Source organism: Protopterus annectens, chromosome 5.part0 (genome assembly GCF_019279795.1).
Source record: "Protopterus annectens isolate FY-2018-M chromosome 5.part0, PAN1.0, whole genome shotgun sequence".
Taxonomy (NCBI): domain Eukaryota; kingdom Metazoa; phylum Chordata; order Ceratodontiformes; family Protopteridae; genus Protopterus; species Protopterus annectens.
The window spans coordinates 1,213,124,366-1,213,149,778 of record NC_056735.1 but is presented as its reverse complement, the minus strand read 5'-3'; the positions used below and the strand labels follow the sequence as shown (position 1 = coordinate 1,213,149,778).

At 38.5% G+C, this 25,413-nt stretch overlaps 1 protein-coding gene across 1 annotated transcript in view; it reads left to right on the top strand.

The window, feature by feature from the left end:
- NDC80 (NDC80 kinetochore complex component) overlaps positions 1–25,413 on the top strand; it is a 2,583,329-nt gene that overhangs the window by 2,333,797 nt on the left and 224,119 nt on the right. The window contains exon 14 of the mRNA XM_044071081.1: positions 24,953–25,055. Coding sequence (XP_043927016.1) covers positions 24,953–25,055 — 103 coding nt within the window. The remainder of the gene's footprint in view (positions 1–24,952; positions 25,056–25,413) is intronic.

The following is a 25,413-nucleotide window of genomic DNA, read 5'->3' as shown; positions in this document are numbered from 1 at the left end:
TCCATTTGAACCAGCAGCTTCATGTCCCTTAAAATTACTTTCTTGGAAAACACTTTTTCTGGTTGCTATTACCTCAGCTAGACGTATTTCAGAACTCCAAGCACTTTGTGTTCGTCCTCCATATATGGTGTTTCACAAAGATAGAGTTTCTCTGCGAACCAACCTATCCTTCATACCAAAAGTCTGTTCAGAAAACAATTTAAATCAATCCATCCGTCTCCCCGTCTTCTTTCCTAATTATAGCAGCAAGGCAGAATACGGTCTTCACCAACTTGATGTGCACAGACAATTATGTTTTTACCTCCATAGGACCAAAGAGCTAAGAAAGTCAGACCAATTGTTTTTCTCCTATGCTCAAAATAAGCAAGGCCTTCCAGTTTCTAAGGTGACCTTATCCAAATGGTTATCTGACACCATTGCCTTTATCAGTTAAGGCATAAACATCTGCCAGCAAAATCGAAAGGTCATTCTAGTAGAGCATTAGCCACATCTGTAGCCTTTCAGTCTAAATTGCCCATAGACTCAATTTGTGCAGCTCCCACTTGGGCAAACCCTCATACCTTTATCTCTCATTGCAAAGTGGATGTGGTCTCCCAGAGCAGGGCTTCCTTTGGTTCCACTGTTCTGAAGAGTCTGTTCCAATGAACCACCCGGGATCTTTAGGTACTAGGGACGCTGTCCCAAACAGCAAGAACGAAGACGAGATGGGACAACAACATAAAGAAGTTATGTACCTACCGTAACGTTCCATATTAGATGAGTCTTGCCTTCCTTCTTGCGCCCCCCCCCTTCTTCCCCCTTCCTGGAGGATTGAGAGGAGTTCACTATGGTTTCACTGGCTGATTTCCTTTTTCTTGGTTCACATGCCAGGTAATTTTATGACAGTTTACTCTGATCTGTCATTCTGGTAAATCAGTTTTAGGTTACTGGTTACTTTATATGTCTAGTGTGCGCTATCACAAACGAGATCTAGATAGCTGACGCTGGGCATTCTGGGATAAGGGTTAGCCTCGAGCCAGTAAATAGCTCTTAAGCTATAGAAGTAGGCAGAGTCTGAGCTGAGAATCGGCTTCGAACCCAAACAGCAAGAAGGAAGGCGAGATGGACAACTAACATGGAACGTTGTGGTAGGTGCATAACTTCTTTTTCCTGATTACCTCATTCTTTCCCATCACACCTCCAATATTTGCTGTCTACCTCAGGAAAAATTCTTTGAAGTCTGATTGGGGTATAAAAATCCATATGAAAATGCTTCCAAGCAAAAATCCTAAAACTTTTGTACTTTGTTGCATGCTTGGGAGCTGCTAAACATTTGTCTTTGGTATATTTTTGTAGTATGTTTTGGGGGAAAAAATCGGACCTGTTCTAGACTGATCATTAAACCATCAAAATGCAAAGGTAATGCCTGTCAGGGCATAATTCAATATAAGGCAAAAAGGACAGAGGGCAATGACTAATAAAAATGGTGACAAAGACGCTATGAAATGATGGATACTATGAATGTGTATGCTTTGTAGGATGGCTGCGTTTAAACATTTTGCAGAAACATGTTAATAGCTGGGAAGGAGGATTCACAGGTTTTTTAATAAGGCAGTATGGTCTGAAACAGTAGACACATTGCCAACTTTTCTAGCATGTAAGCGTGTTCTTCTTTGTTAATATGGCATTATGGTATTAAACAGTTATTAGAGACCTTGCCAACTTTTCTAGCACATAAGGATGGTCTTCTGACATGTAGTACTGTCTAGTCTAGTCCAGTTATTGTATTTTGGTGAGAGAAAAGTATATTGCTTACAATAAAACAACAAAAAACCATGACCAGCTGAGTACTTCCGAAGCGTTTTAATGAATATTCCACACACTAAGCGCTTTCGCAATCATTACATGGCTTCTTCAGAGTGAGTGGTAACAAATCAACAAACCCTTTTTTTACACACATTGATTGTTCAATTATCCAATTTACCAATGTAAAATACCTTTATCTTAAAACAACATATACAAGACAAACACAACTCCAGCCACAAATGTACAAATAGATATATAAAAATGCATATAAAAATTTATACTATTATAATATTTAGTATTGTTGTATGCCATTAAGGTGCCTAGATAATGTTTGACCTTTTTCTCAAAATAGGTCTTAGGGAAATAAAATCATTCAATCCAGGTGGCATTGAAGCATTCAACATTGTGCCATTTGTATTCCAATAATTCCACCTTTAATTTGTCATCCCCACCTCTTTTCTTGAACAGCACCCTATCAATGACAAAAAATAGAAATCTCATAAAATTAGTATACACTGTACTGTGTATATATAAAGCATTGTGAGAATCATGATTCTTAACTCATTCCCTCCGGTATAGCTTTTTTGAGTGTGTGCCTTTAACTCCCAGTGGGCGTGGCTTAAGCCTTTAAAAATTTAATCTATCACCTTACAGTTCTAGAAAATACTCATTGAGAGAGGTCAAATATCAATACAGTTGTATTTGCCATCACACATGCTTCAAGACAAAATATCCTGGTAACTTGTAAATAACATGGTTTTGGAATTATTAATGCCGATATGAACAATCAATACTTGACGCCTAGAGGAGCAGTAGGAGTTAACTGCAGAAGATGCCTGGAGGAGCACTCGGCTGTGATGAGTTAATAGCCCTAAGGTGCTCACCTATCCGGTTTTTTAATCTTCGAATGGTCTTGCCAACGTAGAATGCTCTACAGTTGGTACACATAGCCAAATAAACCACCTTTTGTGTATTACAATTCACTCTACCTGGACATGGGATAGTTCTGTTGTATCCATGTACAATAACATAAGGTCCATCATTGATGTATCTACAAACCCTGCAGGTCCCACATATATTCATTTTCGATATTGTATTTTTGGGAACATGTTCCAAAAATTCTTTAATATTTCTTCCCCTTGAATAAACAATTCTGGGGACACAGCCTAAAAAGTTTTTGAGTTCTTAGTTGAAACATACACCCCATGCTGTACGTACTACTTCCTCAATCCCTTTTATCTGATTATTATATGTTAAACTATTAAATTATAAGAGTTTTTTTGTTGAAATGTTCTCACATTTTGTGTGTTATTTACCTTAAGTATAGGAGGAAATACTGTATTTCTCTTACTCAATACCTCTTTACGTGTTCTAGTCAACAATTTAAGAGGATACCCTCTTTCCAAGAGCATCCCAACCAAGGTGTACAATTCTTCCAAAACTTTGTTGTCACTTTTGAGTCTGGACAACCTTACCATTTGCTTCTTCACTATACCCCTACGTTGATGTATAGGATGACAACTTTGGTAATGTAGTAGGGAATTACTATATGTTTCTGTCCTATATATATATTTTACTTTCAACACCATCAACAATTTTTGTTAAGGTTATGTCCAAAAAATTGATTTTTTCATTATTCCATTTACTAGTAAATTTGAAGAATGTAGTTGTACCATTAAGATATTCCACAAAGGACATAGCTTTCTTCCTCACTACCTTTCCACAAAATCAGGACATCAAAAAATCGATTATATAATACTATTTTGTCTTTATATATTGAATTCAAGACATATTCTTCCTCCCAGTGGAGTAAAACCAAGTTGGCAAAAATGGAGGCACATTTTGCCCCGATTGCCACACCTGAAATTTGATGGAAAATCTCCCCTTCAAAAATCAAAAAATTATTTTTGAGAACTATCTCCATACAGGATGCTATAAAATTCACCTTGTCATTACTCAAACATTTACTCTTAACTAAACTTTCTGTAAAATAATTTATGCCTTCTACACGGGGTATAATCGTAAACAAGTTTATTACATCAATGGTTAGAAAAGACCATTCAGTATCTCTATTTTGAAAATTGCTAAGCCTTTGCAGATAATGCCAAGAATCTTTTAGAATATGTTGAGCCCCAGCCACAACCCACTGTGTGTTCTTGTCCCTATAAGCTGCCAAAGGCTCAATTATAGAGCCTTTGGATGACACTATGGCTCTAAAAGTTGGATCATACAGATCTTTATGTATTTTTGGAATACCAAATAGCGGGAGTGACTGGGTAGTCAACCTTTAAGTAATTATATTCATCACCATTTATTGCTCCCTGGTGTAATGCATCCAACAGAAACAAATCTACCCTGTGGTAGGCTATATTTACCTCATTTTGAGAAACTCGATAAGTGGTGGGGTCATCCAAAATGTCCTGCATTTTGGCTGTATAATCAGATCTAGACATTATAACAGCCCCCTCACCCTCATCTGGTTTCATGATTCTTAGTTCTCTATCTGCCAATTCTAAAAGGGCTTCCCTTTCACTTTTATTTAGATTATCTTCATGATGAACTTTGTGATTAATTTTTATACTTTTCAACATCCCCCCCCCCCCAAATACACATTTTCTCAAAAGTTGCAACTTCACTATTATATGGTGTAATAAATGTACTTTTTTAATTTAAACAACCTGTTGTTGAATCGTTTCCCAAACCATTTTTTGCTTCATTATGATCCTTAAAAAATGTAGCCAAATTTAACTGTCTAGCATACAATCTAATACTAGAATAGGCGTCCACAACATTAATTCTGTGTTCAGGAACAAAAGAAAAGCCTTTACTCAATGCATCATGATGGGCTTCTTTTATATCCATGGCACTGTAGTTATATGCATTGAAACCACATTTTTTTAAAAACTTTCACAGTGGATAAAACATTAACAGATGTAAATAAAGAATCATCCGAAGTATACACCAAACTATTATCAATAGTAGATGTTTCAAATATGTTATCAACTATTTATGTCTCATCTTGTTGTAATGGTTGTTGGACCACTGTCCCTTCATTTGGTATTTGTTCCTCCACTGTTGTGGTTGTTCCTGCTGTCACCCAACATAATACTGGTTTCGTTCCAAACGTTCCCTCCTGTTCTGTAAACATTCTGACCTCCTTAACTGTGGAGGTCGATCTAAAAAATAATTGTGTTCTAAATCAACATCATCGTCCCCAAATACACTTTCATTGTGCATCATTCACATGAACACTGTTGTGTTCATTGTTTCTAGCCCTTTCACCCCACTTTTTGTTACCAGGGGGGTAGGCCACATTACTTTTGTAATCATGCATGTCTCTAGATCATTTTTTAACCTTAATTTTAACACTTTTTCTCTACATATCTTTCCAAATTTGTCAAAACTGTTCGATAACTTTTAACATATTGAAAAAACAGTAAATCATTTACAATGCTTTCATTTAAAGAGACTACTTCTTTTTCAAGTGCCAGCAACTTACTTTGATTACTTTTGATAACAATGTCCATTGTTTGTAACCCTGTTTTGTCATATAAGTCCACAAGTTCTTTATATGCTTGTGTACCCTCGTCGATCCCATTCGGTAACTTCCATAACCTGAGTCCTTTTGGTACTTGCTTCAGCGCCATGGATTTTGTTAAAAAAGCATTGTCGAGTTGCAGGCCTCTGTATTTCCGCCACACGCCCTCGAACCGGTCTATTTGCTTCTTTAAAGTTAAAGTAGTCCTTCCGGCCTCATTTGGGGCCGAGAAGTCCACCTCAGGTAGGCGAAGCCATTCTTTGATGTCTCTTGCATTCTGTCAACTACCTCCATCATTGTTGGTATCACTATTGCCTGTAGAGTTGTTCACCACTTCGAAGGCTGGCGGTGAATGTAATGTAAACAATTCGACTTGCGAGTCGGTTAGCGTCACTTGCGGGTTGCGTAAGACATTTTTGCTATTCAGCAATGCCGTCAACTGCTTAACTGAAGCGGTCAATTCCGCTACGGCAGCTTCCATAAAACCAAAGTACCTGGTATAGAATATTAATAGTAAATAGTATAATAAATAGTAAAAGTAGTAGTCTCTTTAAATGAAAGCATTGTAAATGATTTACTGTTTTTTCAATATGTTAAAAGTTATCGAAGAGTTCTGACAAATTTGGAAAGATATGTAGATAAAAATGTTAAAATTAAAGTTAAAAAATTATCTAGAGACATGCATGATTACAAAAGTAATGTGGCCTACCCCCCTGGTAACAAAAAGTGGGGTGAAAGGGCTAGAAACAATGAACGTAACAGTGTTCATGTGAATGTTGAACACAATGAAAGTGTATTTGGGGACGATGATGTTGATTTAGAACAAAGTTATTTTTTTAGATCGACCTCCACAGTTAAGGAGGTCAGAACATTTACAGAACAGGAGGGAACGTTTGGAAAGAAACCAGTATTATGTTGGGCGACAGCAGGAACAACCACAACAGTGGAGGAACAAATACCAACCGAAGGGACAGTGGTCCAAAAACCATTACAACAACATGAGACATTAATAGTTGATAACATATTTGAAACATCTACTATTGATAATAGTTTGGTGTATACTTATGATGCTTTACTTACATGTGTTAATGTTTTACCCACTGTGAAAGTTTTTAAAAAATCTGGTTTCGATGTATATAACTACAGTGCCATGGATATAAAAGAAGCCCATCATGATGTATTTGTTCCCAAACACAGAATTAATGTTGTGAATGCCTATTCTAGTATTAGATTGTATGCTAGACAGTTAAATTTGGCTATATTTTTTAAGGATTATAATGAAGCAAAAAATGGTTTGGGAAACGATTCAACAACAGGTGGTTTAAATAAAAAAGTACATTTATTCCACCATATAATAGTGAAGTTGCAACATTTGAGAAAATGTATATTGGGGGGATGTTGAATAGTATAAAAATTAATCACAAAGTTCATCATGAAGATAATCTAAATAGAAGTGAAAGGGAAGCCCTTTTAGAATTGGCAGATAATAGAGAACTAAGAATCATGAAACCAGGTAAGGGGGGGGGAGCTGTTATAATGTCTAGATTTGATTATACAGCCAAAATGCAGGACATTTTGGAGGACCCCACCACTTATCTTCGAGTTTCTCAAAATAAGGTAAATATAGCCTACCACAGGGTAGATTTGTTTCTGTTGGATGCATTACACCAGGGAGCAATAAATGGTGATGAATACAATTACTTAAAGGTTGACTACCCAGTCACTCCCGCTGTGTTTGGTATTCCAAAAATACATAAAGATCTGGATGATCCACCTTTTAGACCCATAGTGTCATCCAAAGGCTATATATGACTGAGCCTTTGGCAGCTTATGTGGACAAGAACACACAGCAGGTTGTGGCTGGGGCTCAACATATTCTAAAAGATTCTTGGCATTGTCTGCAAAGGCTTAGCAATTTTCAAAACAGAGATACTGAATGGTCTTTTCTAACTATTGATGTAATAAACTTGTTTACAGTTATACCCCATGTAGAAGGCATAAATTATTTTACTGAAAGTTTAGTTAAGAGTAAATGTTTGATTAATGACAAGGTGAATTTTATAGTATCCTGTTTGGAGATAGTTCTCAAAAATAATTATTTGATTTTTTAAGGGGAGATTTTCCATCAAATTTCAGGTGTGGCAATGGGGGCAAAATGTGCTCCCATTTTTGTCAACTTGGTTTTACCCCACCGGCAGGAAGAATATGTCTTGAATTCAATATATAAAGACAAAATAGTATTATATAATAGATTTCTTGATGATGTCCTGATTTTGTGGAAAGGTAGTGAGGAAGAAGCTATGTCCTTTGTGGAATATATTAATGGTACAACTACATTCTTCAAATTTACTAGTAAATGGAATAATGAAAAAATTTGATTTTTTGGACATAACCTTAACATAAATTGTTGATGGTGTTGAAAGTAAAATATATAGCAAAGAAACATATAGTAATTCCCTACTACATTACCAAAGTTGTCATCCTATACATAAGTGTAGGGGTATAGTGAAGGGGCAAATGGTAAGGTTGTCCAGACTCATAAGTGACAACAAAGTTTTGGAAGAAGAATTGTACACCTTGGTTGGGATGTTCTTGGAAAGAGGGTATCCTCTTAAATTGTTGACTAGAACACGTAAAGAGGTATTGAGTAAGAGAAATACAGTATTTCCTCCTATACTTAAGGTAAATAACACACAAAATGTGAGAACATTTCAACAAAAAAACTCTTATGATTCAAGAGTTTTAGTTTTAACATCTAATAATCAGATAAAAGGGATTGAGGAAGTAGTACGCACAGCATGGGATGTCTGTTTCAACTGGGAACTCAAAAACCTTTTAGGCTGTGTCCCCAGAATTGTTTATTCAAGGGGAAGAAATATTAAAGAATTTTTGGAATAACATGTTCCCAAAAATACAATATCGAAAATGAATAGATGTGGGACCTGCAGGGTTTGTAGATACATCGACGATGGACCTTATGTTATTGTACAGGGATACAACAGGACTATCCCATGTCCAGGTAGAGTGAATTGTAATACACAAAAGGTGGTTTATTTGGCTACGTGTACCAACTGTAGTGCATTCTACGTTAGCAAGACCATTCGAAGATTAAAAGACCGGATAGGTGAACACCTTAGGGCCATTAAGAATCATGATTCTCACAATGCTTTATATACCCATAGTACAGTGTGTACTAATTTTAAGAGATTTATATTTTTTGTCACTTGATAGGGTGCTGTTCAGCAAAAGAGGTGGGGATGAAAAATTAAAGGTGGAGTTATTGGAATACAAATGGCAGATAATATTGAATGCTTCAATGTCACCTGGATTGAATGATTTTATTTCCCTAAGACCTATTTTGAGACAAAGGGCAAACATTATCTAGGCACCTTAAGGGCATACAACAATACTAAATATTATAATATAGTTTTTTATATGTGTTTGTATATATCTATTTGTACATTTGTGGGTTGGAGTTGTTTGTCTTGTATATGTTTTAAGACGAAGGTATTTTAAATTGGTAAATTGGATAATTGAACAATCAGTGTGTATAAAAAGGGTTTGTTGATTTGTTACCACTCACTCTGAAGAAGCCATGTAATGATGGTGAAAGCGCTTAGTGTGTGGAATATTCATTAAAACGCTTCGGAAGTACTCGGCTGGTCGTGATTTTTTGTTGTTTTATCAGTTCTATATCCATTGGGTATTTGTTTGATATTGCTTACAATGTTAGATGGTTTCTTCTGAAACTTCTTCCTTGGAAAGAAATTCTTATATAGGTTTTTAAGAACTTCCCTGGGAAAGAATTTGTTTGGTCGCTTTCACTACTTTGCCATTTTCGGCACTATAGTGCGATCTCGGAGTTGATATATTTAAGTAGGGGGTGTGTGGGGGGCACAGCCTCCCACATGTAATGTTTTACAGTTTTTTTTAATTCAGAACAGCGATTTTTTTTCCCTTGGAAAAAATTCGCTGTTCTGAGGTTTCGACGTAAGCTTTTGCTTACATGGAGTCGATTGTGTCGTTCACTGCTGAGTGTGCGATATAATATAGACCCAAGAAAGGCGGGTAATACAGGACGTATAGCTGATGGGCTAGGTGACTCCACCTATAATAGGTCATAATATCTTTTTTGTACCTCAGATGCTATCCCATTATTAGATGGGTGCTATCCCATTTAAAGTGGTCTCTCAGCTTAGCTAGGGTCTCTTCAAAGGACAGGTCTTCCATTGGTGAGTCTGTGCCATGTGATTCCTCTTCAGGGGAGGAATTATCTAGGAAGAAGGGATCCGAGAAGAGTAGGCCAGGGATGATACCGCTTCCTGAGAGGTATCCTGTTCCCTAGTTCTTTTAAGTGGAGAGACAGTACTCGGTTGGTTGGGGGGGGGGGGGCTCTAAAGCCTGGAGGAGGCCTAAGTGACATAATGGCATTGAAAAGGCCCTGAGTGAATTGCTGCCAGTTGCTAACAGGTTCTTTTGGAGGAAACAGGGGACAAATACTTGTTTTTTTTTTGTTTGTGTTTCCCATGCAAGTCTGCTTTATGTAGGGTTGGAGGGCCTGACGTAGGCCTACATTCGATCAGGTCAGAATCTACCTCTTCCCTAACCAGGATCTGTGTAATCCCCTTAGGACCTTCAGTAATCACAAGCTGTGGTTCTCCTCAGACATCCGACACGAATGCCTACACGGCCTTTGTGGATGTGCTAATACTTTGATCCAAGGCAGCCTGGACATCAGGCTCAGCCTGCAGATCTGGGCTGTGAATCGGGTGCGTCTCCAGGCTGTCCTCTGCCTCAAGAGAGACATCTGTATCCAGAGGCACAGCAAAAGTTCAGGCCTTTGTTTTTTGGCCTTCGTCTTTAAAGTTGATTTGGCTTTGGGCCCTGGAAATCCCTCCATTTTGCTTTTTGCTAGTGCTTTAAGCACTGATTCTCAAGGTAGATGGCAGGGGAGGATAATCTATTCCTTTAAGTCTTTGGAACAAACACCTGACAGATAGAACAGTTTTTGTGGTCATGGTTTGGGCCTAAGCAGAAAAGTCACTGGAGGTGGCTATCCTTGTGTGGAATTTGTCGTCCACATCGACACTTGCCCCTCTTGGATGACATGAACCCTAATCAAAGACAGTAGCAAAAGTCAAAAAATTCCCCAATGTTGGGCACTTATCTGAATTTAGAAGAATCTCAAATTACTTTGAGTCAAACTCTATGTTGGAATTTGGCCTTCGGATCTGGCAGCAGAGATGTTCTGAGGATGTTGTGTGTGTACGTCACGTTTATGGCTGACATCCAATCACAGCCTACCTGCGACGTACCACGGACCCAACAGTAGGAAAGTCGTTTGTATACCAGCTGACATCTGGTCACCTACACTGGGGAACTCCTTCATGTTATAAATACTGCATCAGAGAAGAGAACAACATCTGTTGTTACGGTAAGATTTTATTTTTTATATACCATCAAAAACAAACCAGTAGCTCAAATGTATTCTAAGTGAAATATTAATCAGCCAACAGAGCTTGTTATTTCTTGGTGGAGACTGGAACACAGTCAACAATAGGAACAAAATGTGAGGTGGCCCCAGGAAACATGATGTCACAGAACAGTGGAAGTTCTTAAGTACCTATATAAGAATTTGTTTGCAAGGAAAATTTTTCAGAAGAAACCATCTATCATTGTAAACAATATACTTTTCTCTCACCAAGATACAATAATTGAACTGAGCTACACAATACTACATGTCAGAATAGCATGCTTATCTGCTAGAAAAGTTGACAATGTGTCTAATAACTGTTTCAGACCATGCTGCCTTACTAACAAACCTGAAAACTGTGGCATTTAAATAAAAGAAAAGGCACTTTTCCCAGGGAAAAAAATTTGCTGTTCCGAAAAACACACACAACACAAGCACACCAAACACCTAATAAACCTACACTACACCTTACATACACAACTATCTATGTGCTAACCTTAACCCAAGCCCTAATCCTAAGGTCCTTCACTATCGCACACTTACCTCACCCGCGCCCTAACCCTAAATTCCGTCACTGTTGCACATTTACCTTACCCACACCCTAAAGTCCGTCACTATCGCACACTTACCTTATCCGCACCCTAACCCTAAAGTCCGTCACTATTGCACACTTACCTTACCCGTGCCCTAACCCTAAAGTCAGTCACTATTGCACACTTTCCTTACCCGCGCCCTAACCCTAAAGTCCGTCACTATCGCACATTTACCTTACCCACACCCTAACGTCCGTCACTATCACACACTTACCTTATCCGCACCCTAACCCTAATGTCCGTCACTTTTGCATACTTACATTACCTGCACCCTAACCCCAATGTCCATCACACCCACACACACACACAGTACAGAAAATGTCGAAACCGCGGAAACAGCCAACCAAATTCTTTCCTTAGGAAAGAATTTGAATTTCCACGGCTTCGACATTTCTATTTTTCGAACTTCCCCGTTCGATCTTCCAAGACTCAACATATAGGATATTCAATTAAATAACAGGAACCCTAGCTGTCCTCCTCTTCTGTATGTTGCAGTATTCATAACATGACGTCCGCCACAGGCTGCCAAAAATGTCTGGTCAGTATACAAAAGTCTAAAGCTACTGTAAGATACATGCAACATCACACACAGTATACCATCCAATGTCAGTCATAAAGTGACTTTATAGCAGACATTGGCACGTATCATCCTCAGAACTTAATGCCCCAGGAAGAACAGACAGCCTGAGAAAAACTGAGAAAGCACACATCCAGAAAACAAGCAAGCAAGCTTCGGGGGAAGGTGGGAGGGATAGAATACTGCAACATGTAGAAGGGAAGGACAGCTATGTTAATGGTAAGATTTTGCACAACTATTCTATGTCCTTCTTTTTACATGTTGCAATATTCATAACATGAGGGAGAATGCCATTGCTCATGCAGAATAAATAGTGGAAAGAGGAGCAGTAGCACTCTACAAACCCCTGAAGAATAGCCCTGACAAAATCAGTTTTAGATCTAGGCATGCCATCCAACTTGTAGTATTTTGTGAAGGTATAGACAGAAGACCAAGTGACTGCTTCTAAGATGGAAGTGTCCAGACCCTTGAAAAAAAGCACCTGAAAAAGAGAGAGCTGTAGTAGAAGGAGCCTTAACTGGAGAAGCAAAGGTTTTTCCATGAGCCACATAAAAAGAAAATCGCCTTGGAGATCCAGGAGGAGATTGTCTTCTTGGAAAAAGGTCTATCCAGAGCCCTGGCATGGTAGAAAACAGAGACAGTCAGACTTCCTAACCGATCTGGTTTTATCCAAATAAAACCGGAGTTGTCTATGTACATCCAAGGTGTGTAAGATCCTCTCACTAGCAGATTGTGGTGAGGAAAAAAAGGTGGGTAAATTAATAGACTGATTAAGAGACAACTCATTCACCACATTAGGCATTAGGAACCCCTATCCTTGTGAAAAACAGTAAAAGAAGAAGCCATAAGGGCCTTAATTTCTGAAACTCTTCTGTCTGAAGTGATAGCCAAAAGAAACATTGTCTTTTGAGTGCAATGTTGAAGGGAAGACGAAACTGCTGGCTCAGGAGGAGTCAACCTAAGTTTTTCCAAAACAAAGTTTAAATCCCAAAGAGGATGAAAGTACAGTTGTGTGCGCTTACCATAAATGTAGATGTTCAGGTGTATTCACTGTTGCAGTCATCACATTTGGGTTATCCCTGTGCGGGTAGCCCTCAATCGGCCCGAATACCAGAAGCTTAGTATTTCTGCGTCGGTTGCTGTTGCTTCATGACTGACGTCAGGTTGTCAGTAGTATAAAGTAAGGCAGCCGACACCATTACATCAGTTTTTCTTGCCATGTCAGGAACCCCCAAGTGGGAGATAGGATATGGTGGAAGAACTCCACCAGTAGAAAGTAAATACCAAAAAGTTCCTTGTAAGGAGAGAGAGATAGAGAAAAAAGGGGGCTGGAGGGAGGGAGGGAAATCAGGACTGCAACATACACTCTAACATCTACATTTATGGTAAGTGTACACAACTGTACTATGTTCTTCATGTTTCACTGTTGCAGTCATCACATTTGGATTGATTCCCAAAGCTGAGGAAAAGGGTGGAGGCAGTCAAGGAGACTTGGGGGCTGGCTAGGATGCCCTGCAAGACTGCAGTGGCAAAGCCTGCCCTCGATTTGGAGAAGATAGGCAGGTGGTAATGCTTGGTGAAGGTATGAACAGATGTCCATGTTGCAGCCTCCAGAATGTCCCTGGTGGGGACTCCTCTGAGGAAAGCTGCAGAGGTGGAGGCTGCTCTGGTAGAGTGAGTTCTGACCCCCTTAGGGGGAGGTTTCCCGTGTTGCTTGTAGCAGAAATGGATGCAGTGCGCTATCCATTTGGAAATAGTTTGTTTGGATATGGCTTTGCCCTCTGCTCCTGCAGCAAAGCTGACTTAACTGATCAGTCTTTCTGAATGATTTAGTCCTGTCTAGATAGAATCTGAGCTGTCTGTGTACATCTAGAGAGTACAGTATCCTTTCCCCTTTGTTTTGTGGGTTAGGGAAAAAGGTGGGCAAATTAATGGATTGGTTGAGAGCCACACTGGACACCACTTTTGGCATGAAGGATGTGTTGGTCCTGAGGGAGACCCTGTCAACATGGAAAATGATGAAGGGCTCTGCAGCCATTGGTGCTTGTAGCTCGGATACTGTTCTTCTGAAGTGATGGCCATAAACAAGGCTGTCTTCCATGAGAGAAACTTTAAGTCTGCTGAAGCTTTTTCAAAGGGGGGCAGAGTGAGCTTTTCCAACACAAAGTTTAGGTCCCAAGCTGGAATAGGTGCTCTTCTGGGTGGCCTCTAGTTGTTAGCCCCTCTTAGGAACTATTTGATGAGAGGGTATGAGAAGAGAAGCTGCTCAGTGCTGACATGAGCAGAGATAGCACAGGCATGAATTTTAATAGAGGAAAAGGATAGACCACTGTGTAGTAGGTAATCCAGGATGAGAGGTAGAGGGCTGTGCCGTATCGGCTTCCTTAGCCTGGATCCAGGTGCAGAACCTTTTCCATTTGTTAGCATAAGACTTTCTAGTGCTAGGGCATCTGGCCTCGCGTATAACATCTAGAACCTGTTTACTGAGATTGGCAGCTTGTACAGTGGTCAGAGAATAAGCCAGGCTGCCAAATTGAGGATCTGCAATTGGGGATGCATGAATTCTCCTTTCATCTTGGTCAAGAGAGTTGGGATCTGAAGGAGATGCCATGGTGGCAGAGGGGACAGGCTGCACAACAGTGGGTACCAGTGCTGGCATGGCCAGTCTGGGGCAATCAGGATTGTCCTCTGTTTTTCCTCCCTTATTTTGAGCAGTACCCTGGTAATGAGAAGCAGTGGGGGAAATGCATAGACTGAGAGGCTGACCCACTGGAAGGATAGAGCATCCACCTTCTAGGCCCTGCAGTGAGGGTCCCTGGTGCAGAACTTGCTGAACAGATGGTTGGAGTGGGAAGCAAAGAGGTCCACCTTCAGGGTGCCTCATTTTTGAGTTATAAGGGTGAAGGTTCTTAAGTCTAGCTGCCACTCGTGTGGGTCCAAAAGATTTCTGCTTACATTATCTGCCAGAGAGTTGAGAGAGCCTGGTAGAAATTGTGCTAACAGGTGTAGTTGCATGGCTGAAGCCGTTTGCCAAGTGACTGCCAAAGGGTCATGGTGAGCCTGCATAGAGGGTAGGAGTGAGTCCCTCCCTGCTTGCTGATATACCACATCACAGTGGTGTTGTCTGTTTTGATCAGTAGAGCCCCTGGGGAGAGAAGGGGTCTGAAAGCTGTCAATGCATGCTGGACAGCTAACATCTCTTTTTGGTTGATTTGCAGATGTATTTATTGTGGGATCCATTGGCTGTGTATGCACCTGCCGTCCAGTTGTGCACCCCAGGCATAGTCTGATGCATCTGTGGTGAGGGACTGGGCAGCATGGGGTGGTGAGAAAGGTAGTCCCTTGTTGTGGTAGCATGCTGCTGCCAGCCAAAGAAAATCTTTCCTTAGGCAAGGTATCATTGGTATAAGAGTTTCCAGGTCTTGAGAGTGTTGACACCAAAGGCGTTTTAGGTACCATTGAAGTTTCCTCATATGCAGTCTGGCATATGGATTGAGTAGAATGCAAGATGCTATGAACCCCAGAGGTTGCAGGACTTTCCTTGCAGATAACTGGGGTTTGGTGGCTACTTGAGAGAAATAGACTGTCTGTAAGTTTGCCCTTCTGGTGTAAAGAATGCCATCTGGAATGCTGTGTCCAGGCTTGCTGCCAGGAATGTAATTTTTTGGGTGGGTACTAGTTTGGAATTTGTTTCATTGATGGTGTACCCTAGGGAAATCAGCAGGTCCTTTACAAAGGCCAGGTGCTTGAGCCGCTTTTCCTGTCTGCCTGCCTGAATTAGGCAGTCTTCTAAGTATGGGTAAAATTGAATATTTCTTTGCCTGCAAAACACAATGGGCGGGAGCCAGACATTTTGTGAAAACTCTGGGAGCAGTAGGTAAGCCAAAGGGAAGTGCAGAAAACTGAAAGTGCAGAGATCCTGCCCTGAAACATAGATATTTCCTGCACGATTTCCTGATTGGGATGTGTAGGTAGGCCTCTCTTAAGTCTAGGGTGGCTAGCCAAGCATCCTTGCAGAGCATAGGTATTAGTTGCTGGAGGGTGAGCATTTTGAATTTTGATATCACCAGGAAGGTGTTCAGAATGGCTAGATCGAGTATGGGGCATCAGGTGCCCTCTTTTCTGGGCACCAGGAAGAGCCTGGAGTAGAAACCTTGGCCTATCTGTTCTGCAGGAACGTGCTCCGTCCCCCTCATGGAGAGCAGGGAAAGGAATTGCTTTTTGGCCTCTGCCCACTGGTTTGGAGGAAGATCTGGGAACTCTTTTGGTGTTGGTAGAGTGTGGAAAGAAAATTTGTATCCTTGGGACACTATGTTGAGGACCCAGCAGTCGTTGGTAATGGTGGCCCAGGTACTTGCATGGAAAGAGAGTTTTCCTCCCAGGGGCAAGTATTTCTCTGAAGTCTGCTTAGCAGCTCCAGACCTATCCATGGTAGAGACAACCGCAGGATCCTTAGTCGATGAAGAGTTTTGTGGCATACTGAACCATGAAAGGGTCTCTGTAGCTGCCTGTGAATCCACAGAAGCGGACATCAGGGTCTGCAAAAGTGCCTCACTGAGGACCAGAGAACTACCGACTAGCTTAACAGAAGCGTCATTGATAGGTTTGGACCTGTGTGGTCTGTCTCTGTCTTTATGATTAAGTTTTTTCGGAAAATCTGCTGTTGGATGGCTTAACGAAGCCATATCAGAAATCGAGGACTGTGAGCGAAAATATCTAGCTACAATAAGAGCCCAATGACGTATAGTTCTGGCGTTGAACAAAGCACAAAAGCGACAGCGGGGGACATCGTGCTTTGGGCCTAAGCAAGTGATGCAGTAAGAATGAAAGTCTTGGTCTGATATTTGCTTTCCACAGGCGAGACAACTGTTAACTTTTTCTGACATCGGTTAGAGCAAGAAAAAAGGATAACACAAAAGAACGCTTGTCTAAATCATTAAAAAAATCACAAGGCAGTCACACAGAGCTCCAATAAAGGCCATCACTCCTCAACAACGGCTGCACGATGGTATTAGCAAAAAAACAGGGCTCACATAAAGTAAAAGTTGAACTTTAATTCCTCCAGCATGTAAAAGACACCACTTACAGAAGACATCTGATGAAGTCTTCTGTAAGAAGATGAAAGTGCTTAATCTGTTTTATTATTAGAATTGTTCGTATGCTGGAATCTGTCTGTTCAACCTTGGTGTCTTTTGCATGCTGGAGGAATTAAAGTTCAACTTTTACTTTGTGAGCCCTGTTTTTTTTACAGATACCATCGTTCAGCCATTGTTGAGGAGGGACAGCCCTTATTGGAGCTCTGTGACTGCTTTGTGATTTTTTTTTTTTTAGCAAGAAAAAAGGATCCCCAATGGGGTACTTAGCTTTAGAAGACTTCAACTTCAATTCGGAAAACAAAAACTCAGGTAGCTGCCAACCAGCACGCGTGTGAACTGCTTCTGCTTCGGGCTCCTTGGCAAGAAAGACTGGGGTAATGGCATCGGCTGCCTTACTTTATACTACTGACAACCTGACGTCAGCCCTGAAGTGACAACAACTGACGCAGAAATACTAAGCCTCTGGTATTCGGGCTGACTGAGGACTACCCTCGCAGGGATAACCCAAATGTGATGACTGCAACAGTGAAACACGAAGAACATCTGGTTTCCTTGGTGATCTGATATGAAGGATGCCTTTCAAGAAAAGTTTGACTTCCAGCCTAGAAGAAGGGGGAATCCAATGCTGTTTTGGCCAAAAGGGAGTCGCAAGCAAGATTTTTGGCTGGTCCTGTTGAATTTTTAACAGGACTTTCTGAAGGAGGGGGAAGGCAGGAGAATGCTTAGAAAAATATCCCCTTCCAAGAGAATGATAGGGCATCCATTTTCCATGCCTGAGGGTTGTCTGTTCCTATGAGAGGCAAATAGATCTACTTGAGGAATACACCAGTGGATAATGCCCAGAAACACATTCCCTTGCAACATCCATTAATAGGATTGAGTCATAAGCCTGCTCAGTGTCTCTGCCACAGCATTCTGTCTGGAAGGAATGTAAACTGCCTGCAGAGTCGACTGATATTGAGTTACCAACTCCCAAGCCTTGAGAGGCAACCTGCACAGATGATGTGACTTTCCACCATCCCCCACACCCTGCTTGTTGACATATCACAGTACTGTGGTGCTGTCTGTGAACCACTTTAAGGGACCTAGTTGAAAAACAAGATGAAAAGTTAGCAGGCGAAAATGAGAGTTCTCCTTTGTATTTGTGTTCCTTCATTTGGGAAGGAGGCCAGACATCCTGAACTTTCCAAGAGGCAAAGGTTGTCCCCATCCCATGTCCGAGGTATCCTTGAATGACTTCTGCGATAGAGGGGGGGGGGGTTGTATGGGAAGTCCTGAATTCTAGGACACCTGTTGGATCCACCACTCCAATTATTTTTTCAAGCAAGGGAGGAGAGGGATCACAGAATGTAGTGGATGAGCATGTTGCATCCAAACTGACCTGAGATACCACTAAAGTTTCCTCATGTGAAGCTTCAGGCTCTGAATGGAGAGATGATATGGGGTCCCAATGGTGAGATAAGTCAGCAAGCAAAGGAGCGTAGTATTGCTGAAATTCAATTCATCCTTAAGTCTTGCTGAGTACCTTCACAAGCTAGATCCGTTTTTTCACAAAAATCTCACCAAGACGAAACTGATATATAGAGTGTATTTTATATAGCGTGTATTGTGGACAGAAGTTGGTCAGAAATTAAAAAAGATAGCTGGGTTCACAAGACCCAGGATAAAAGTGGCCAATCCTGGTAGGCACAATGATGCCATGACTGGAAACGATGACAGTGTAAAATCCTCGAAATATAGAAACATTCCTACAATGGGACCAGGTCAGGCCCAGGGGGAGGATGGGCCCCCCTGTTGTAGAAGGAAGTAGTAATCCACAAAAATCACAAAAACTGATAGGCCAAAGAAGAGCCATAAAGACAATAGAATGGACTATTGAGGGCAAGAAAGAAATTATGTATTGTTACTATTATGCAAAAAGCCCAGAATTTCCAGACACAAGATGTGCAAAAAGAATGAGAGAAATTATTGAAAAGAAAAATACTTCCACAAGAAAAACTGTCAAAAAAACATTATATAGACCAAGAAACTTTAATCTGTTTGGAAAAAGATCCTCTAACAGACTACTAATTCAGACGAGCAAAATTAACAATGCAGCTGGTGACTCTCTCTTTGCAAACTCTGTAAGTAGATCCTGGAACTCACTTCCAGCTGACTTGACTTTACTCTCCTCCCTAGGTCAGTTTAAAACTAGACTCAACATCTGTCCCTAAACTGGCTATGTCATTGTATCAAGCCTGGCTAACTCTCTTCTAGATTGTGTGTAAAATCTATTAATCAGCTACTGTTTAATTTACCCCTGGCTTTCACCAGGGTTTAGGTCTAACCTGTGGAACATGTTTATTATTGGTTGCTTATGTACTCTTTGTCAAAATTATAATTGTAACATGTTTTTAATGTTTCTGTTTACCTTGGAGCTTTTCTCCCTGGACCTCCGCTGAAAATGGACATGCATCCAGTCGGACTATCCCAGTCAACAAATGTAAAATAAATAAAAAATAAAAAGAAGCATCTGAGGAAGTGCGAAAATATAAACAAAACTTAGAGGTTTTTGAAAAGTATAAAAAAGAAATATGGACATGGGAAAGGGATAGATTTGATATGGTACAATATTTATGCAAAGTCGAAAGCCAAATTATTCAGTACAAAAAAGGCAGCCCCAAAGATATTTGAAGAGAAAGACAGGAAAAGGGATGCAGTTACCCCAAGGTAAGGAGAAATAGGAAGATCAGGAGACATGTGAAGAAGAAATATGGACAGGGGAAAGAAACAGATTTAATATGGTGTAATGTTTATGCAAAGGAGAAGGCAAAATTAATCAGTCCAAAAAGAGCAGCACCAGAGATATTTGCAGAGAAATATGGGCAAAGGAATCCAGACAGGGAAAACTTTACAATATAAAAGGTTATAAAGGAAAATGAGCTCAAACTGAAAAAAAAATGGGAATTATGGGAACACACAATTTGTAAAGTGAATAGAAAAGAAAAAAGTGATAAATGAGGCACTGTCTGAGAGGTATGAACACAAGCAAAGACAGACTAAATCACACACAAAGTATACAATGAAAAGTATAAAGACATTATTTGGATGTGTATAAATCTGGGTTATGAAACAGATGTATGCATGCAGATGAGTAATATACGTGTTGACTCCTGTATAGAACAAGTTATTTTGATAGTGAATGTGATCAGTAAGGTGATATTGTATGTCTGTAACTGTGAATCTAAATAAGTATTGAAAGAAGGAGTTGAGTATTATGAGGTGAACTTTCCAGCATAAAGAGCATTGTTTTTCTCTGGAGTGGTTCGTTAGTTTTGAATATTAACTGTTTTAGACAAAATCCCTTCTTCAAAGGCTCCATATACTGGTTACATGCTAACAACAGAGTTGAGCATCATTTGTACAGCAGTAATAATTCAGCTGTCCTCCCTAAAAATGTTCTGTAAAGGCAGTGTGTGTACTGAGCAGCAAAGAGGGCACCCTTTAGTACCTTTGGGATATGCACTGAAAGCCGCCCTCCTACAAACAGGTTTATGAATCAGATTTGTTGACTTAAAAGAATCAGGCCCTGCAAGACTGTTGATTATATTCCAGAGCAAGCTAGTCAGGCATTTGTAACATCATTGGTAATCATAACAGATGTTAGATCAAGGAGTGCCCAGATGTAGCAGTACCTTGATCATTCACAATTTTAAGTGATCCTTGAACGTGGCCAGGATGATTTCTGGTTATTGATAACTACAGAAAATAAAGCAGCTAAAATGTATCTGTAGGTGAAAAATAAACTGATTAAATAGCTGATAAAGCATGTGCTGTGCAACTGAACATTTGTGGGTGATTTAATAAAATCCCTGATTCTGAAATAGTACGCCTTTTTTCTTTTATTTGTATTTTGATTGTACCAAAGTAAGCAATGTCAGAGATTCCCTAGTCTTCAAGCATGTGTCCAGCAAGATGTGCTTAACTTTTTTAAGAACTCTTCCTTGAAAAGATTTGTTAAAAATACGTCTGTTATTTCACTCTTTCACTAGATGTAAAATAAGACTTTTTGACGATCATAAGGCCCTAACAGTAGAAGTAAAAATACCAGTACTCCTAAAAAGATTGGACAGACTGAAGAAAGGCAAGCATGTTACCAGCCTTTGTTGCTCATGTCCTCCCTGTAGTGTCCAGACAGGACCCATAGTCTGACATACTTGGTTACCGTAACATCTCGGGTATGCAGACAGTTTGTTTTTTAATACTCAGTGGGGAAAAGTTTATCTTGAGGATAGTTTTCTTTATTCCATGTACAGTATACTAACCAGTTTAACATTGTTTGACAACGTCTTCCTTCTCACCATACTCAACAGTCTGGCATCATGCTCCACCTGTTCCTATGGTGTCTTGTATATTAGTGGTTCTTATAATTGAACAAGTTAACAAATGGTAAAGGAAGACATTATTTGCATTACTGACTGAATTGTTGGTATAAACAATCTGTTGGAGTTGGATAAGTGCTTCTGATAGGAAATTATTACTTGGATGAGGTAACAGACAGTGAGCCTTGAAAGCTTATATCTTTACTGTCTCGCCAACCATTTCAAAATACACAGTATAAAGACTTTAGGGAATGGATAATGAAAGAAATAGACATGTTTATGGAAACAAATGATAATGTTGGAGTGACTGATACTATACTATGGGACACCTTTAAAGTTTATATATATATATATATATATATATATATATATATATAAGAATAAAATCTTGGTACCTTAAAAAAGGAAAGAGTGGGACAAAGAACTTTTAGACTTACTGAAAAACTTAGATAAGATAAAAATGGATGCAAAACCAAATAACAAAGTAGCACATATTGAAATTACTAAGTGAAATCAAAAATACTTAGAAGTTCTGAATCATAAGGTAGCCATAAACCTGGAAAAATTTAAATTACAATCTTATGCTGTAAATCCCAAATATCTACATAAAATAGCAGTAAGATCCAAAATAAACAAACCATCAAAATCTTGTTAATGAGATTAAATATAAAAGTGATGGTTCAATTGAGTGCATCTAACTTAATGGGCATATTAAAAGTGTTCAAAAACTACTATAAAGATATAAATAACACACCACTTTTGGAGACAGATAATGTAATAAATACTTTTATTCAAGAAAATCTAACTACTAAGGTGTCAATGCAACAAAATAACATACTAAAACAAACAACACTAACAGAAGTGAAAGTGCAAATAAAAAAATTAAAAGATAATGAAGCTCCAGGACTGGATGGAATAATTCCTGAACTATATAAGATTTTTCCTGAATATGTAATAAAGAAAATGATGAGTGCCTTTACTATGATTAAGCAAAAATGTATAACACCCCCATCGTGAAATATTCAATTATCTCACCCATATTAAAACAAGGTAAGAACCCCAAATCTTGTGATTCATATAGGCCAATTCCGTTACTAAACACTGATTATAAAATTCTCATGACAATATTAGCTAATAGGATAAAGAAATTATTACCTAAGCTAATACATAATTATCAGACAGGGTTCATTCTTCATAGAAAAGTGGAAGATAACATTATTAAATTACCATCACTAATAGACGTAGCATGCAAGTACAAAAAAAAACAACTATCAGCCTAGACATAGAAAAGGCTTTTGATTCTATTCGTTTGTCTCCTCTGCAAAGAATCCTGATTGGTTTTGAATTCTCCTCAGATTTTGTCAATAAGGGGCACAAGCTTGTGTGAAAATCAGATCACTTCTATCCTCACCACTAGAAATTCTCAAGGGAGCTAGACAAGGTTGTCCTTTGTCACCATTATTGTTTGCTCTTTCAATGGAACCTTATGCTACATACATCAGAACCAAGCAAAATATAAAAGGCTTTCAAGTTAATAAGGACTATTGTACTAAGATACAGTTATTCGCTGATGATATGTTAACATTGGGTGATATTGATGGGGTTTTTTTGCATGATGTTATAAATACCTTAAGCAAGTTTGAAAGAATTTCAGGGCTTAAATTTAACCATAATAAATCCAAAAACATTACTAATTGACAAAAAGATCAACAAAAACCTACAAGAGAATAGCCAGTTTAATTGGGAGAATGATGTATTAGAATATGTCAGTATAAAGAGTAAATGGAAATAGTCTGTTAAACTAAACTACAATAATTTAATAACCACCATTAGTGAACTAATCAAAAGATGGAATAAAATGTTCTTCACAATGGAGGATAGGCTCTCTCTAATTAAAATGATAATTTTACCTAAAGTTTTGTTTTATATACCGTCATTGATACTACCCCCTCCCAAAAACATATTTAAAAAATTAGATTCCATACTACTGAAATTTTTATGGTTCCCCTTAAAGCCTAGCATTGCAAATAGATGGCACATTAGAGCTTGGATATAGGATAGCATTCCCTAGCTTAGATCTTTATTCCAAATCAATTATAATTAATGTGATATTACACTGGATCACACATACCTATATATCTGGCTGGAAAATAATACATGAGATTCATTTAACTGATGTCAGAACTATAGAAAATCAATTTAAGGAACAATATGGAATAAATAGAGTTCATTGGCATTTACGTGAATTTTGTTTATTTAATAAGAAGTTTGATCATTTTCTTATGGCATGTATCAAATATTTAATAACTTTAAAAATGTAATTGATTGTAATTACAACATTAAACAATTCCTACTTCTTATATTCTTTGTAGCATACTCCCCTGATTGCCTAGACTCTCAACATCAATGCAATGCAAAAATGAAAGGAAAACTTGATATTCAGGCATCAATTTATTGAAAATAAGAGCATTAAACCACTAAACTCTTTTATGTAGTTTTGATAATAGTCAAGACAGTTGGTTATTTATACACTCATTGCGGCAGTTGATAGAAAGCAAAATGAGAGTATCAATCAACCTAAAGACTGAATCTATATCTAGTTTGATCCAACTTTTTATTAGGTGTCTTGAAAAGACAGATCAAAAATTAAGTATCTCACCTATCTATAAGATACTAAGAGAAGACACTCTAAAGTTTGACTCAGATTTTTGGAATTGCTATGTAAAAATTAATGGAGAACAAATATCTGATGAATCCAAAAAAAACTGTTATTGAAGTCTACATATGGTACCTCCTCTTCATTATATTGGAGATTGTATACATGGAACTTTATGAACAGGAGTTTCTGTAATCCACATAAAATAAATCTTATACTCAAAAATAGTGAAAGTAAATGTAGGAAATGTGATGAATTACTAGAGGCCAACTGGGTTCACATGTTCATTGAATGTAGAAATGTTCAGTACTGGAAAGACTTCAGATATTTTGTAAATGCTTTATGGTCTGACGACTGTCATATTTCTAAGTCATTAATCCTATTCAATGTTCCTATACCTAGTGTAATACCTAAATCTCAGATTCAGTTACTCTAGTCAATTCTTGCAATTGCCAGAAAAGTTATTACTTTGAACTGGAAAAGTAAATAAGATTTGATGTTTAAAGATTTTATTAATTTAGCAAAAGTTGTTTGCAAAAAAGAACTGCAAACCATTTGTTATAGAACTCATAACATTACAAATAAAAAAATAGCATGTCAAAAACTGGAAAACCTTTTGAACAAATACTGATAACTTCTCTTGGATAAAATGATTGTTTATCATGGATGAATGTAAATATTGTGAATAGTTTTGTTATTGTTTTATTGTATTTGTTATATGTATATTTGTGTATGTTCATAATGAAAACTAAGTAAAAAAAAGTTTTTGAAAAAATACACAGTAAGACAAGATAAAGTAAAGTGATTTATGGGATGAGCAGATTAATTTGCCGTTATTTATTTTATAACTGTTACAAATTTTTTCTCTTACAGGTTTCAGCAGGAGCTGTCCAGAACAACAAAAGAACTTAAGGGGATGCTTAATAAACTAAGCCAATCTGTAGATATGGCATCAACAAGTATGTCACAGACAGAGGTAAATCTAGTATTTGTGCATAATGATTAGTAATATTTGATTACAAATTAAAGCAGTTGTGTGTACTTTTATATTTATTCTATTTTTTCACCCATCTCAATAAGAAAATACTGACTTCACTTGTAACCTCCTTCTTTGCTTACTGTCTTTGTGTTTAGAACCCATATGAGCTAATTTGCTGTGTAGTAAGACTGTTGATATCATCTCTGCCTTGAAAATGTATAAAAAAAAATTTTATAGTTATATAGTAAACATTACCGCTGGACTAATATATATATATATTCATTCTCATATATAAAGTGCAAGCCAACCTAACCTAGTCAGAAGACAGCTCGTATTTCCAAGGTATCCTTTTTCC